Raw genomic sequence first — 14,026 nt, forward strand, 5'->3', positions numbered from 1 at the left:
TAGAACCTACCGGATCGGTACCAGGGGCTCGGGTCTCGGTACCGATACGACGCCCGAGGGAGATGATCAGGGCAATGCAAGACTGTTACGGGGTGGAGCCGGTACCTACCTCGTAGTCCAACCTTATGGACCTAGTACCTGCCTTAGGCCAGGTCGGGTACACCAGGGACTTTTCCTCCCCAGCATCCGCTTACATAAGGCGGAGGCACGTCGGTGGATGGCCGCCGCAATGACCCACAACCTTCTTCTCAAAGTGGCTGCACCCGTCCGACTTTCCTTCATCATTTTCCGGCTCGCTGCCTTACCTCTTCTTTCATCCATTTTCCTTCTTTTTCTCATCTTGTTTCGCCACAACCCAGGCTGCCTTGCGACGACGTCTGCTTCGACCCCGGCTCGCGATTCCGACGCGAAGAACTGCATATCTTATTGCGATACTCACGTCTCCTTTTCCGCCCGCGCATTCCGCCCACGCATCCCGCCCACGCATTCTCTCCACGCATTTCCGAGCCGGACCTGGTCGCGACCATTGATACAATACCTACGCTGGCCACGCCCTCGCGTCACAGTCAGCTTTCCATCGTTGACCGCCCGACACCATCCAGCATCCGCCGATGCGCATTCACGAACCATAACCCCATAAGCCGGTGGGCTTGGTTAGATCCGTCAACAGTCTCGCGGTTCCTGGACAGCTAGTGACCGACCGCCAACCCCAGCTTCTCTATACGTTGGCGCCATGAGCGAAAGCGCGTCGCCCTCCGGCGACCCTAACGGCCAGCGACCAACTCCTCCGGGTCTTCCGGGTGCCCCATTGCGGCGTAGACCACGTCCTACCGGAAATCCCCTCGTTCCCAGAAAGAGACCTGTACACCGGCCGCCGCCTTCCGCCGCCCCTCCGTCCTTTCTTAGTACTAGACCTAACCTCGCGTCCCGACCAAGTACCAAGCCACAAGCAAAGCAAGGCCCGCCGGACATCGAAGCGTTGCGTAAACAGAATGATGGGTGGTCCACCCCAAAACCGCCTGATGCTCAGGAGTATCCTTTATTTATCACCAAGAAGTCTTTGAAGGAAGGTCTGCGCTTCCACGTGATGAGACTAGCTCCGCCGGGGGCCAGAGCACCGAAACCTGGCGACCCGGGAGTTGACCCTACTAGTCAGAACGAATTCACACGTCCCGTAACATTGCATCGGCGCGATCCTAGACAGCCGCCGCCCGGTCGTGTCGTGAAGGAGGAGCCGCCTCCAGTCGAGGAGGCGCCTGTCGATACTGCAGAGATTCAAAAGCTCGCCCAGATAAAAGCCGAGAGAGAAGCACAACGTGCAGCCGACGACGCCTTGAAGGCACCTACCATTAAGGACCCGAATCCGAAAGGAAAGCAACAGAAAGACCCCAAAAAGAGGCACGGCATGCAGATCTACTATCAGCCACGCACGGAGAAGCAGAAGAAGGAGTCGGAGATTCGGTACGAAGAGGCCTTGCCGTGGCACTTGGAGGACGCTGATGGGAAGAACGTCTGGGTCGGCCAGTACGAAGCGCCTCTGTCCGACTGCAAAGTCGCGCTGATCATTCACAATGGTGGGTTTCGGATAGTGCCTTTGGAAAAATGGTACAAGTTTACTTCGAAGCGTGGGGCTTTCCAGGCCTTGTCGATCGAGGAAGCCGAAAAAGCCATGAACAGGAAGGTCGCGCTAGGTCGATGGGCTATCAGAGACACCCAGCGCGCAGAGGCTGAAAAGGCCATGGCGGAATCCCGTGCTATCGTGAACGGCCGCACGGCCGTCAAGCAGGAGAGCGGTACATTCAAACAGTCCTCTCGCCAGGAGAAAATGGATCATGACGACATTGATATGTCGGGGGACGAGTTTCAGGATGACGACGAAACCGCTGGATACGAGCCCGACAGAGATGAGGATACTCGACAGGCTAATAGTCGCATCCGCCGAGATCAGCTTAATGCTAATCTTTTCGGCGAAGCTGATGAGCTCAAGGTCGAGAAGGACGAGGCTGATGAGCAGAAGGAAGAGCAGGAGAGAAAGCTGCTAGGCAAGGATCTGAAGAAAGCGCTGAAGAGACGTGACAAGCAGTTCCAGTACGAGAGCGATTCATCTCGGGATAGGGATCCCTTCGCTTCCTCAGAGGTAAGAATTCGTTCCTCTCGATTTGGCCTGTGGAAGACTAATATAAAGGTAGGATGAATCCGATTCGGACGACGATGAGAAGGAAGACGAGGAGAAGAAGGGAGATAAAGACAAGCCAGCTGCTTCAGGCACTTCCTCTAAGGGAGCGAACACACCTCAAGGAAAGAAGGCGGCTGCCGAGGCGGCAAAGAAGGGCAAATCTCTGAAAAGGGCTGGATCTCCCATGGTTTCAGACTCTAGCGGTACCGAGTCTACCCGAAAGAAGAAGAAGACTACACATACAACTTCAGGTCCGGGTAGCCGCGGCACCACACCCCTACCCGGCAATCAACGTGTGAAGCCGGGTGCCGGCTCCACTAGCGACGGTGAAGGCACAGCCGGCGAGATGTCAGACGGGGCGGGAAGCAAGAAGAAGCGGCTCGGCCCGATGAGTACGAGTGGAAGAGGCACGCCTGCAGGCTCGCGAGCAGGCAGTCCTGCGCCTCTCCAGGGCGCCAATCCGCCCACCAATAGAGGAGCAACCTCCGCTCCCAGATCTAACTCCCCCGGCGCCGCGGTTCAGAGCCCAACACAGGAGTACACTAATACTATTACACCTCAAGAAATCGTTGACGCGCTGCCACCCCTTCCAGAAGGCATTACTATCGGTGCGCTTTTGAAGCGGTTCCATGACCGCGTCGAGAAACCAGGGTGTATGTCGCGGAAGGAATGGCTCAAACTGGTCAAGGAGAATGCCAACTTCAACACGGTGGAGAAGCTGCTTCGTCGCAAGGCCTAAGTGATTCTCTCTCATCTCGAGGGGTTCCGCCCTATTGGACACTCCAAATTTCGGATGCAGGGCCTGCAGTTTCTGATTTGGGGGTATCTGCTTTAGTTTTTTCTTTATTCCCGGGAAAGAGTCCCTTGCACTATCGTAGTGTCTAGACCGTGGTGGTATCTAAGAAGAACGGAGAGTGAGAAAGGGTTAGATTATATCTAGTCAGAATCCAGCGGGAGCCCTCGGACCTGGAGGCGAGAAGGTCCCGAGGAACACGGCGTGGGTGCCTCTTTTTTTTCAATGCGGTTCGTCAGGGATAAGATTGGCCTTGCAGAGAGCCTGCTGCTCGCAAGCACGCTCCCCCATTTTCCAATGGTCGTTATTATTAATGAGGCTTTGTTTCCCTGTAGCAACGAGGTGGGCAGCGGAATCAACGAAGTTCGCGAGAGGGAAGCCCACACTACCGTGGGACAGAGTTACAGGTTAGTAAGGTAGACAGTAAATACACAATTTGCAGGGTGGATATCCAAGAGGCCAGTATGCTTTCTTTAATCAATTTGTATTTCCTCCGACAATAGAGGTCTCCATTATCACCAGTGTATGCAGAGTACACACTATGTCTATTACCATAGACGACTCCCCGTAGCGATTGCTCTTGTACCTCCCAACGTAACCCCCCGCTTCCCCCCCCCCCCTTTCTTTTCCCACTTCACTCATCCATCTGCCACGCATACTCGAGGCCCTTATTCCGCTCGCGGCGGTTAATCGCCTTGAACCTCTCCGCCTCGAAGCCATTGCTCCTGTCCACGCCGTCCCAGCGGTATCCGGGGCGGATCTGGTATCTGTTCGGCGCCCAGGCGCCCTGATATATTGGCCTGCCCTTCTCCTGGTCCTTCTTCTTCCCTTTCCCTTTCTCCGCCTTCCCCTTCCCCTCTCCCCCCCCCCCTCCTCCTCCGCCGATGAACTGAGCCATGGTGTCGCCCCAGCGGACCTGGTCGCGCATCTCGCGGTTGATCTCGGCGTCGTCGGCGTGGCGCGCGACGGGGATGAGCTTGGCGTCGTCGAGGCGCTCGCGGCGGCGGCGCCCCTCCGCCTCCTGGACCTCGCCGCGGAGCGCGCGCTCGGCCGCCGCCCGCTTCGCCGCCGCCGCCTCCGCCTCGCGCCGCAGCTCCGCCCGCCGCATGCTCGCGTCCACGCGCCGCCCCGTCGCGTCGCGGTACACCGTCTCCTCGTCTCCGGCCTCGCCGTCGCCGCCTCCCCGCCGCCGCCGCGACCGCTCAAAGTCCTCGCGCTCCGCCCGCCGCCGCGCCTCCAGCTGCGCCGCCACCGCCGCCCCGCTCTGCAGCCCCGCGTGCGTCCCGTCCGACATGAGCACCGGCGCGTCCGCGTCCGCGGTCTCGGCTGCGGTCTCGGCGGCCGCCGACGCCAGCACCGCGGCTGCTTCCGCGGCGTCGCCGTCGTCTGCTGGCTTCGCCGCGCCGCCCACCGCCTTCCACCCGGACTTCTTCGCCCGCCGGAACTCCGCGCTGGTCCCGGCCACGACGGCGGCCCCCTCGCCGTCCGCGCCGTCGTCGCCCCGGCTCGCCCACCCGGACTCGTCGTCGTCCGCGATGATGAGGCCCGCGGCGTCGCCGCCGGCCGGCTTGCGCTTGCGCTTCTTGGAGGGCTTCGGGTCCGCCACGAGGTACCGCGTCGCGAGGTAGTTGGACAGGTCTGACGGCATGGCGGCGGCGGCGTTTGGGGGAGGGTAAGGGGGGGAGGGGGGCGAAGGAGGGAGTCGGCTGGTTCGAAGAGCCGGGTTGGTTCACCGGTTCAGGGTGTCGTCGAGGGTCGAGGAGGACGTGCTGAGGACGCGTAGATATATGGGTTCTTCTTCGAGGGATGGGGTCGAGGTTAGGCCCGGGAGTCGCGTGTAGGGAGGAATTAATGTTGTCGGATGTGTTGATGCTGATGGCTTTTGGGGAAGTGAAGGCAAACACACCGAAATAGCTTCGAAGCTTGGGGGCGTTGACTTAGGTACAGACGTTACCTACCTCGATAAGCGGATAAGAGATTGGCAGGGAACACGTCCATTCTAGGAAAGAATTCGCTTAGTGAATAAAGCTTGGCATAACGGGATATACCTAGGTAGCAAATACATCCACCTACAATTAGGTACTGCATTCTTAGGTACCTAGGCACCTAAATTTGGCCACTACTTACGTACCTAACTCCTCAGTATTCTTAACATCCGCCGCTCGCCACGCACGTCGAAGGGCGACGAGTGCACTCACCTACGCGTTCTACCTTCTTATGAATACAGAAATGTTTCTTCGTAAACCTCGGTACCTTGTAATGAACCCAAGGGGGGTTTATCACTACAAACTAGGAGGTAAACACTTGAACTAAAGGTGGCTAAATGTAGGTAGCTTAGGTAGGTGTTAGCGGAACTCGACAAGGCGGCGTATAGAGTACGAAAGGAAGAGACAAGGCAACCAAGTCGGATAGGAAGAATTACCAGTCGGGGGAAAAAATGGAAGCCATAAACGTGAGCTTACAAGTAGCTACAACTTCTTCCTCCAAGTTCTCTCCTACTATACCTACAAGCCAAAGAGGCAATGAATGCAGATACATAGCTTATGTAATCAAGCACGGACCATGAGAGAGGCGCACAACTTGGAGAATAGGCGATTTCTCACTTTTTCTCAAATACTTACACCGTCGCCCTCTTCAACCCGAACAACCGACATCATAAATCTCATACCCTTTCCAGAGGTCCGCGGTGAAAACAAACCGTGGTATGTATTGGGGCTGAATGATACCTGATGCTACAAGAATTAAAAACGATAGCTCAATACACCCAACTGGAACTGTCAGCTCCGGCCCGAACAGCACGTGTGCCCGTCAACCCAAACATACCACCACAATCTACTAGACAGAATACGCCGAGCCGTCCTCCTCTAACCACACCTTCTCTCCACGGTCAAAGTAAGGCTCAGCATCGCCTGCCAAAACTCCGAATAGGATATGCATCGTACAGAAGCCTGTTGCTGTCTAAAATGCGCATGCTCGGGGCGACAGGGACACTGTGCGAGAAGAAATCTAATGCCAACACCAACAGCACACTCCTCCGAAATGCTAGACCACAGCTGCGGTTGAAGTCGAATAAATCAAAATCGTTTCGGTCGTGACGGGTCCATAAGAACGGCGAAGCGTACTGCATCGCACCGACGATCCCACTTTCGGGAAGGAGAAAAAATGGGAGGAGCATCGACAACGTCGATGAACCTTGTAGGCAAAAGAATGGATGCAGTCGCGGTATTGTGAAAGTGGACTACGAGCACTCGAAGCGATCCGATTTACCTCGTCTTACAGCAATTCGAAGCCGTCGTCTTCGATGACCTCCGGCTCGTCTGCCGTTGGTCCGCGATTCTTGCGGCGGAGGTTCTGACGAGCCTTCCGGCCCTTGAGGGCATCGCCGTTGTTGTCGAGGATTTCGTACTCCTTTTCGACGAATTTCTCCGTCTCCTTGGGGTTGGTCTTGACGAATACGTCGAGCGTCAGCGGCTTCCCCGGACTTTCGGCCCTATCGAAGCTGTATAGTATGTTATCGGAGATGCTGTGGCTTCGTCGTGTGTGGGGTGACGGCAGGAGGTCGTGGATCGATCGAGAGACGCTTGATTGGTCATGCAGCTCTTCCAAGGCGTTCAGCTTGGCGCGGGAATAATTCCCCGGAAGGTCGTGTCGAACGAACCCGCTTCCTCGCGGCTTGACGATATTTGGGGTTGGAAGGCGGATATGGCTATGGGCATGTTAACGACGGCTCCTGACAGCACGCAAACAGTTGCGGGACGACTCACCTCAAATGCCGCTCAGGTCGGATCTTTTCGTGGTGGACCATGCCCATGGCCACGTCGCCCGGGTCGCCCCACGGGGATTGGAGTGAACCTACACGTCCAGCTAAAGGCCGGGTGCCCCGCGACCATTTCTCGGCATGCTCCTTGAATCGCTTCGAGTCCTGGGCGGAGCTTCGGAGGTCCCGGGCTTGCTCGAAGGTCATGGTGGGCTGACGGTACAGGAACGGTCTTGGGAAATACGATGCGGGATATTATGATGTTGGTCTTGGTGGGCTGCCTCGAGGTAGATGAATATCCCCGATGGCCTGCGTTGTTGTATCGCACGTTTATCTCAAAAGCGAGTTGGGCGAGCTGGGAGGTAGTGAGAGCGATGCAGGGGATGAGCTATTAATTACACTGCGGCGAGAGGGTTGCGAGTACGAGCTAGACGTGTAGGATGAGGAAGAGGGAGAAGATCGGTGTCAAGGGGAAAGAGGGATTCGGTGCTTTCTGGATTGTTGATGAAGAAGAGCTGATCAGGGGGAGAAGCGGATGGTCGAGTCACAGGGCAGACGGAAGATGACGATTAGGTAAGAGAAGAGCAGGCCTGGTTCTTCTTTCGGTTTCTCTGTTTGCGAAGTGGGAAATTGTTTGTGTCCCCGCCGAGCTGGGATTGTGATGAGAAGAATAAGGGGAGAGCAAGGGGAGTCAAAGGGTAAGCAAAGGCAGGACACCGTCAAGTGATGGGGAAGCGTGGCTTTGTTCGTCGGTCGTTATGTCACAGGTGGAAAGGAGCGGGCGGGCGACTCGATGAGCAAAGACAAAGGCCGGGGTGACTCAGATTAGATAGGATAAGGGGTGTGGATGTCCGCGGCGGTACCTTGGAGGTACTTGGGTAGGTACCTGGGCAGGTACCTGACCTGGCCGCAGGACCTGCCTGTACCGCCGGCGATAAGACCCTCCGACGATTGCGATACAATGTTGACAGTGGCAGTGGTTGCCGCACTATCTATCGATAACGCCTCGACGGGAGAACCGGTTTCGCTTCGAGATCTGCCTCGGCTTTGACGGAGACGATGACGCAGCAGGCGTTGGAGCTTCGATCGAATCTTCGACAACCGAAAGGGACCGGCCAGAGAGCGAGTGCTGAGACGGGGAACCTTGGCCTGAAAACAGCCAGAACAGGCGATGCATGGGCGACAGGCCCACACTTGAAGACACGACGCAAATGCGGTTTCTATTTGGCGCTTTGGCGGCTTGGTGCCGTCCGCCGTCCGCTGATGCTATACGAGAGGGGGGAGAGGATGGTGTCTAACGTAGTTGACCAAAGGAGGGAAACCCAAGGGTGTTTTAATAAGGGAACCCAATCCGGACAGCCTCCTGTCGTGCCCTCTAGGCCAACTCGGTATTCCCCATTCTATCGGGAGGGGATCGGACTAACACAATTGGGCTTGATGAAGTTAGGATTACTTCATGTCGCCTACCGCTGTGGCATCTCATTACATCCCCCCTTACCCTCAGAGGCGCGTGGCGATTTGCTCATAAAAGTTACTACCTACCTATATAATGGGCACGTCTGCCCATGCACCTACCTATTCGACGCGCCAGGCTTAGATATCTACCTCCTTGTAGGTATTATGAGGGTCGTGTCTATCCCTTAGTTTGGTCAGCCGCCTGGGCTGCCTCCTCCCTCCCTCTTCCCTTGGCGAATCTTCTATATTGGCTTAACCAGTCACTTCGACTCTAAGTCCTGTGTTGGGTGCGCGTGTGACGACGGCAAGGCCAAAAAGAGCCTGGGCCGGGCTAGGCCGGGCTAGCGAGTTGCGCACATCACCAACACACCGCGATGGTTATTACTGTGTGATTCTTAAGGAGCGGCGGGAGTGGCAGCAACTCGTCTCGTATATCCGTACATACCTAGATACGTATGTAGTCGCGAGCATCCTGGGATGCCAGCTGACCTTGTCGGCGCCTGTCAGGGGCCTTGAAGGGCGTGGCATTTTACCTTGACGAATACGCAGACGAAGCAAGAAATGCCACGATAAATCTGCATTGAGTATAAAAGCAAGTCGAGAGGACGGAGAGCTCGGGCTCGGGCTCGGACTGGCTGTCGCCAGCTCGTGCTGCTGGTCCAGCCGTATCATTTGCCAGCCCCGAATGCACCAGTTATCGTCGGCAAATCCGAGCTGCATCGCGCTGCTAACAGACGACGTCTCCCTAGATGCCAACTGCTGCCGCACACCTCTCACTCAGCTTGCCGATGACTTGGGCACCATGCTGACCCTCCCCAATCGTATCTATTCTGGCACAGCCGATTAGCAAATTCCATGATAGGTGTCTGCATTACCTACCTGAGGCACCTACCTACCTACCTACCTAAGGTATTTACAGGTATGTATGCTACCTGCCTAGGAAGGTTAGGAAGTATCTACACATACTCGCGGTAACAGTACCCCAGGTAGCCGCCATTTCCAAGACACCATTGTGCAACTGACTGGAAGGCCAGCCTTGGGCGTGTAGGTACGCTAATAGTACTTTATGGGTACTATATCTAGGAGGTACCTTCGTGGAGTTCTCTTCAGAACTTCCACCTCCAGCCAGTACCTAAAGTAGCCTGGGTGGGCTGTCGCGATAAGACGACACGGACAAATCAGAGCGCCCATGTGCCTGCTTCCGCGCGGGCGATAGGAAGGTTCCGTCGTCCAGCCCGAATACCATCAGATGTCTGGGGAGGCCTATCGAACGGAGGCTTTATCAAACGACGGCTTGCCGCCTAGCATCTGGACGCTTCCCTCGGCGCGCTTCCACGCGCTGTCCCCGATACAGCCGATCTGTCGCATATCGTGGGTTAGCTGCAGTCTCCCCCTCCCCTTTCCTCCGTGTTACGAATCAACACGCAACGCGTCGTAGCAATGCTACTACTGGTTTCGAGGAGGTATGCAAGCGTAGATAGATACCGAGGTGCCCGACTACGACACAGATGGGCCTCTAATATAGGATGGTATGTTAGGTACCTAATGCATGCTAACGACCTGCAGCGGGCGCGCGGGGGCGGGGTGGTTCTCCCTAACGTACCTACACTGCGGGCTTACGTGCCTGAGGTAGCGAACGTAGGTACCTACCTATAGGTACCAGAGCTACATCACCCCCTGAACCCCACCCCCCGTGTTGGTTCGTGGCGCTTAGCGATAAGCCTCGACACGCTGCGACGAACTCAGCGTCGAGTCTATGTGATGACTTCCAGATTCGGGCTGGCCGAGTACCTCCCTCCGCCTCACCGAACCCCCCGCGCGAATAAGGCAATCTATGTATTTGGTGTAGGTCACATTGCTAACAGCGGGTGCAGCTGGAGCCGCCCAGCTGGCCCCGGGGAAAGGGGGCCGGTCACAACCACGTGAAATGGGCAGCAAAATGCCCTCTGGCTGATTCGTCGAAGCCGGAGAGATGACATAAGGGATTCCAACAGGGCCCAGCACCGTGTGTGTCTCGTGAACCAGCCGTCTTGACCTCATCTTCACGATGCTGCTCGTTTGGATCCGGGGGTCATCTGACTACGGAATCGACAGGGTTCATCGAGGTACCTGTTTTATACACGGCTTATACTAGGTACAGGTACCTACCTACCTACCTGTCGCGTCCCGCCTACGATGGTGCCGAGGGGACGGACGCAGGACGCTCTCGTCGACAGCCCCCGTCGGAAATCGCTTAGCTATGCCTGTCTACCCTAGGCAGGATATCCTCGACGGCGAGCTCGGTGGTCTCCGAAATCACACATATGTATGTAGTTGCTCCCACGATACCTACCTATCAATTTAGCCATCACACGTTAGTAGCAGGTAGGTAGGTAGGTAGGTAGGTAGGTAGGTACTTACTCGGTTGACATCGTGCGAGGCAAATCCCCAATGATCATAACAGGCGGGCTGCCAACCCCAACAAAAACGCGAGGCTGGCCATTTTAAATAGGCAACCAGAGAATATTATATCAGAGCGACAGGCGAGAAGCCATCTTTCGGACCACGGTGTCTTTTCAACTCGACTCGGAAACAACACGAAATTACCTTGGTTTTTTTTTCTTTCCCCTTTTCAGAATTACGTGTATTTCGGCTTCGCAGACTACGTCGAGCAGGAGGAGTACGAGGCTCGGGACCGCACGCAGGAGTCTCTACGTTTCCACCGACTACCAGAGACAATCTCTCATCCTCCCTTCACCCGCAACGCCGGTCGCACCCCGCCTCTTGCGACTAACTAGGTAGATAGAAATACAGACGGGGCCTTTCGCGATGCAGTCAGTTCGTAGAATTCGGGAATCATATCGAGCGCGATTGCTAGTGCCGAGAAGCTTTCACTGCCCCAAGAAGAGGAATCCAAGCGAGCGTCCTTCGAACCTACATTCCAGGGAAATCTTTCAACCCCAACTCCTTGTCAATTTCATCATGTCCCGGTCTCGCTATCTCCCGTTCCGGCACGGCCCACGTGATATTGCTCACCCCTGCTCAGGCCCTGCTCGCCCCTTGCCCACCCTAACCAAGTCGCTGTTGTTTCTCGATGATGGCAAACGGACCTGCTCTCTGTCGCGGTCACTTCCGATTCAGATTTCCCGAAAGCTGCTAGTCATGATGTAGCTTGAGGTAGGTAGACTTTGCCCTTCTTATTGAAGCTTCGGTAGTCGTGGGTCGCGTTAGGTATACCTTATCTTGGTGTTTGCTGCTGCGTGAGTCGATGCCGTGTCTGCTTCCTTGTACAACATCCTCATCGCTTCCTCATTGTACTCACGGTCTTCTCCGAAAACGACGTCTAGAGTTGTCTTTGGGCTTGTGTCCTGTCAACAGTTCGAGGAGGGATCGTTTAATCGTGTCGGTGTAGGTATAGCGTGTTTAGGTGGTGCTGTAGTGCAGGCAGGATGTCGGTCGATGGGATTTGATCGTCCACTGCGATATGGTATCAAATTGCCAATTCTAACCTCTGATTCTTTCTCTCTGCCAGGCCATCCCCATTGTTGTGCTGTCCAGTCTGATCGGCCTGGGGCTGCCATAGTCCTTTTATCGTACTGACCGGACACTGACATTATCGAGTCGAATCCGTCTCCTAGTAGTGCCCAAATTTCGGATCGCCTGACCTTTGGTAAGGCCAGGATGAATTCAACAGCTATCGTGTGACCCGACGCTGGTATGGTGTCGATGGGTTGCATTCTCTATGTTGACGGGCCCGACTTGTCAAATTTTCTAAGCAAATAGGATAGTGCTTGGCGCATTATTACTTTTCGAGAGTCAGCGTTCACCACACAACTCCGTGCTGCTCCGAATGTGGCACAGAACATGTAGTATCGCGTTGTTCCTTTCTCGTTATTTTTTTTGGTGAAGGGGGGGGGGGGGGGGGGGGGGCTGTACTTTACCGCTATATTACTACTTCTCCTAGGTGGATTGTGGTTTTCGGCAGCAAACAGACTCGGCAGACAACCCAGGGGGCTTTCTTAATGATCTGAAACCGAACTTCCAGATCCTAATAAGAGGTGAACTTGATTTTCTGCTTGGTATAGTTGATGATTGCTCCGTTGGAGCTCAGGAAGATTGTTCCCGGCGGTATACTTGGGCTTAGGGAATCTAAAACGTAAGCCGTAACAGCGAAATTTCCCTGAACGTTAATCTCAAGAATCTGTCCTGGGATGAATATATGAAATGTCGCCATGGTGTTCACGGAGATGAGTCCTTGGCCTGCTGTCTTCATTTTCACCTTTTCACCTTTTTTTAACTTCAGCTTCTGGGAAACATTGTTACGGTTAGGTGCGGTTAACCATTGCATTTCAACATCCGGAGCCTAGCAGACATCCATCGCCTCTTCGCGTTTGTCTGCTCTGATGTTAACTTGACAGTACGAGTTTCTCTCAAATCCTCTCGATTGATCGTCTGGTTTGGACCTCAACGTCACCCCCGCGTTCGGCACTGACGGTGAGACTGGCTCAGGCTTTGCTTCTCTCTTCATCGTTCGATCCGCTGCTCCAGGGCCTTCTCCTGGACGTCGGGGGGGACATAGGTGTTGCTATAAACGTGTCGTGTTAGCATCGCCCTTTCGCTGAATGATGAGTCGCATTTGCGACATATGAGGTCCTTTTCTGTAGACACGAAAAATGATCCCGTTATGTGGTTTTCCCTGTACCCAGACTGAGAGTAGGTGGACTTCTTTACATTGCTGTCAGGCTGCTCTTTCCCAGTTTTCACCGTGCCTGGACTGAAAGTAGGTGGACTTGTTAATACTGCTGTCGGATTGCTCTTTCTCCCCTTCTGCCTCATAATAGGGTTCTTCATCAGACGCTCCAGCAGTTGGCCTCTCAGTCCCAACATCACACACACACACACACACGTACGTCCTCCCCTACCATGGCTCCCTAAGAACTTCATCTGCAAGCCGCAAAGGCGCCGTCTGCTATTCTCTCCGAGCCCAATATTGACTATGCGTTTACTGGGGGGTTTGCTGTCAACCTTCTCGGCTGCTCCAGGGTCACCATGGATGTTGACATCGAGATTGATGTTGCTAGCGTCACCGAGCTGCGAGACCGCATCTTGGAAGTCCTGACAGAAAGCGATGTAAGGTTCTCTTTGCAGCACAACAAGTTGACTTTTTCGCCTGCCAATAACCAAGAGCAGCATGTTTCGATCGAAACCCTTCCCATTGAAGGGCTTGGCCTTCCCAGCCATCTAAGCATCATCTGACCCGGAGACAGTAAGTAGGTACCTACCCACTCTATCTCGGTCCTCGGGGAAAAACCTAAGCTGATACATGTATCTACAGCTACCCTTCCCGCCTCTTGCCCCGACGTCTTGGTCCTTACAGATGAGCTAAATGACGAAGACTACCAAGTAGCGCTGTTAGGAATTGACCCTATCCTTCGTTAAGTAACCTACTGATCTCTTACCAAGATCAAGCGGTTTGTCGTACACCTGATCGTGGGTATCCGGCCAAAGTCAATCACTAAGCTTAAATAAAACATTATCGACGTCAAATTCTTGCTGGTGTGGCTTGCGGAGCATAGTGAAAAGGTGGACTTCATTGACTACTCTACCCACAAGGTGGACAGGTTATACTCAGCGGTCAGGACCTTGAGGGAGTACTGGGAGGGCACTGGTGAAGACGGATTGGTTCAACTCATGGACTCCGTCTTGGAGGACGACGACCGGAACAAGGCTACGTAACATTAAATGTTCTGCAACATGTGCTTTCTAGCTTCGTTTGATACGAGTTTGTGGTTTCGACCCCCTAATCCAGCGGGATATTGAAGAGGAACAGCGTAGGCACGCTATTAGGGGAACCGGATAGGACAAG

General features: G+C 54.9%; 4 protein-coding genes across 4 annotated transcripts; 1 reads left to right on the plus strand and 3 right to left on the minus strand.

Moving 5' to 3' along the window:
- Window positions 1-265: 265 nt before the first annotated feature.
- Window positions 266-3,563, plus strand: GGS23DRAFT_550828 (Rap30/74 interaction domain-containing protein). The gene is made up of 2 exons (XM_051515306.1): window positions 266-2,137; window positions 2,190-3,563. The coding sequence occupies exons 1-2, from the start codon at window positions 734-736 to the stop codon at window positions 2,913-2,915; spliced, it is 2,130 nt and encodes a 709-aa protein (XP_051375182.1). The 5' UTR covers window positions 266-733; the 3' UTR covers window positions 2,916-3,563.
- A 22-nt stretch (window positions 3,564-3,585) lies between these two features.
- Window positions 3,586-4,833, minus strand: GGS23DRAFT_614953 (Pre-mRNA-splicing factor of RES complex-domain-containing protein). Its single transcript, XM_051520688.1, has one exon. It carries the CDS (start codon window positions 4,615-4,617, stop codon window positions 3,604-3,606), a length of 1,014 nt encoding a protein of 337 aa, XP_051375183.1. The 5' UTR covers window positions 4,618-4,833; the 3' UTR covers window positions 3,586-3,603.
- A 1,041-nt stretch (window positions 4,834-5,874) lies between these two features.
- GGS23DRAFT_273164 (uncharacterized protein) lies at window positions 5,875-7,359 on the minus strand. The gene is made up of 2 exons (XM_051512460.1): window positions 6,734-7,359; window positions 5,875-6,675 (listed from the first exon to the last, which is right to left on the minus strand). Exons 1-2 carry the CDS (start codon window positions 6,931-6,933, stop codon window positions 6,243-6,245), a joined length of 633 nt encoding a protein of 210 aa, XP_051375184.1. The 5' UTR covers window positions 6,934-7,359; the 3' UTR covers window positions 5,875-6,242.
- A 3,916-nt stretch (window positions 7,360-11,275) lies between these two features.
- On the minus strand, window positions 11,276-12,006 carry GGS23DRAFT_550835 (uncharacterized protein). Its single transcript, XM_051515307.1, has one exon. The coding sequence runs from the start codon at window positions 11,895-11,897 to the stop codon at window positions 11,532-11,534; it is 366 nt and encodes a 121-aa protein (XP_051375185.1). The 5' UTR covers window positions 11,898-12,006; the 3' UTR covers window positions 11,276-11,531.
- Between the last annotated feature and the right edge of the window lie 2,020 nt (window positions 12,007-14,026).

Source organism: Durotheca rogersii, assembly GCF_024521655.1.
Source record: "Durotheca rogersii strain YMJ 92031201 chromosome Unknown GGS23scaffold_3, whole genome shotgun sequence".
Classification (NCBI taxonomy): Eukaryota; Fungi; Ascomycota; class Sordariomycetes; order Xylariales; family Xylariaceae; genus Durotheca; species Durotheca rogersii.

What these genes read in the sequence shown, in the direction of transcription:
- GGS23DRAFT_614953 (XM_051520688.1), bottom strand. Translation starts at nt 4,617, where the DNA reads ATGCCGTCAGACCTGTCCAACTACCTCGCGACGCGGTACCTCGTGGCG.
- GGS23DRAFT_550828 (XM_051515306.1), top strand. Translation starts at nt 734, where the DNA reads ATGAGCGAAAGCGCGTCGCCCTCCGGCGACCCTAACGGCCAGCGACCA. An exon ending in ATCCCTTCGCTTCCTCAGAG is followed by an intron (nt 2,138 to 2,189) that starts GTAAGAATTCGT and finishes ATATAAAGGTAG; the next exon opens with GATGAATCCGATTCGGACGA.
- GGS23DRAFT_550835 (XM_051515307.1), bottom strand. Translation starts at nt 11,897, where the DNA reads ATGCAACCCATCGACACCATACCAGCGTCGGGTCACACGATAGCTGTT.
- GGS23DRAFT_273164 (XM_051512460.1), bottom strand. Translation starts at nt 6,933, where the DNA reads ATGACCTTCGAGCAAGCCCGGGACCTCCGAAGCTCCGCCCAGGACTCG. An exon ending in CGACCTGAGCGGCATTTGAG is followed by an intron (nt 6,676 to 6,733) that starts GTGAGTCGTCCC and finishes ACATGCCCATAG; the next exon opens with CCATATCCGCCTTCCAACCC.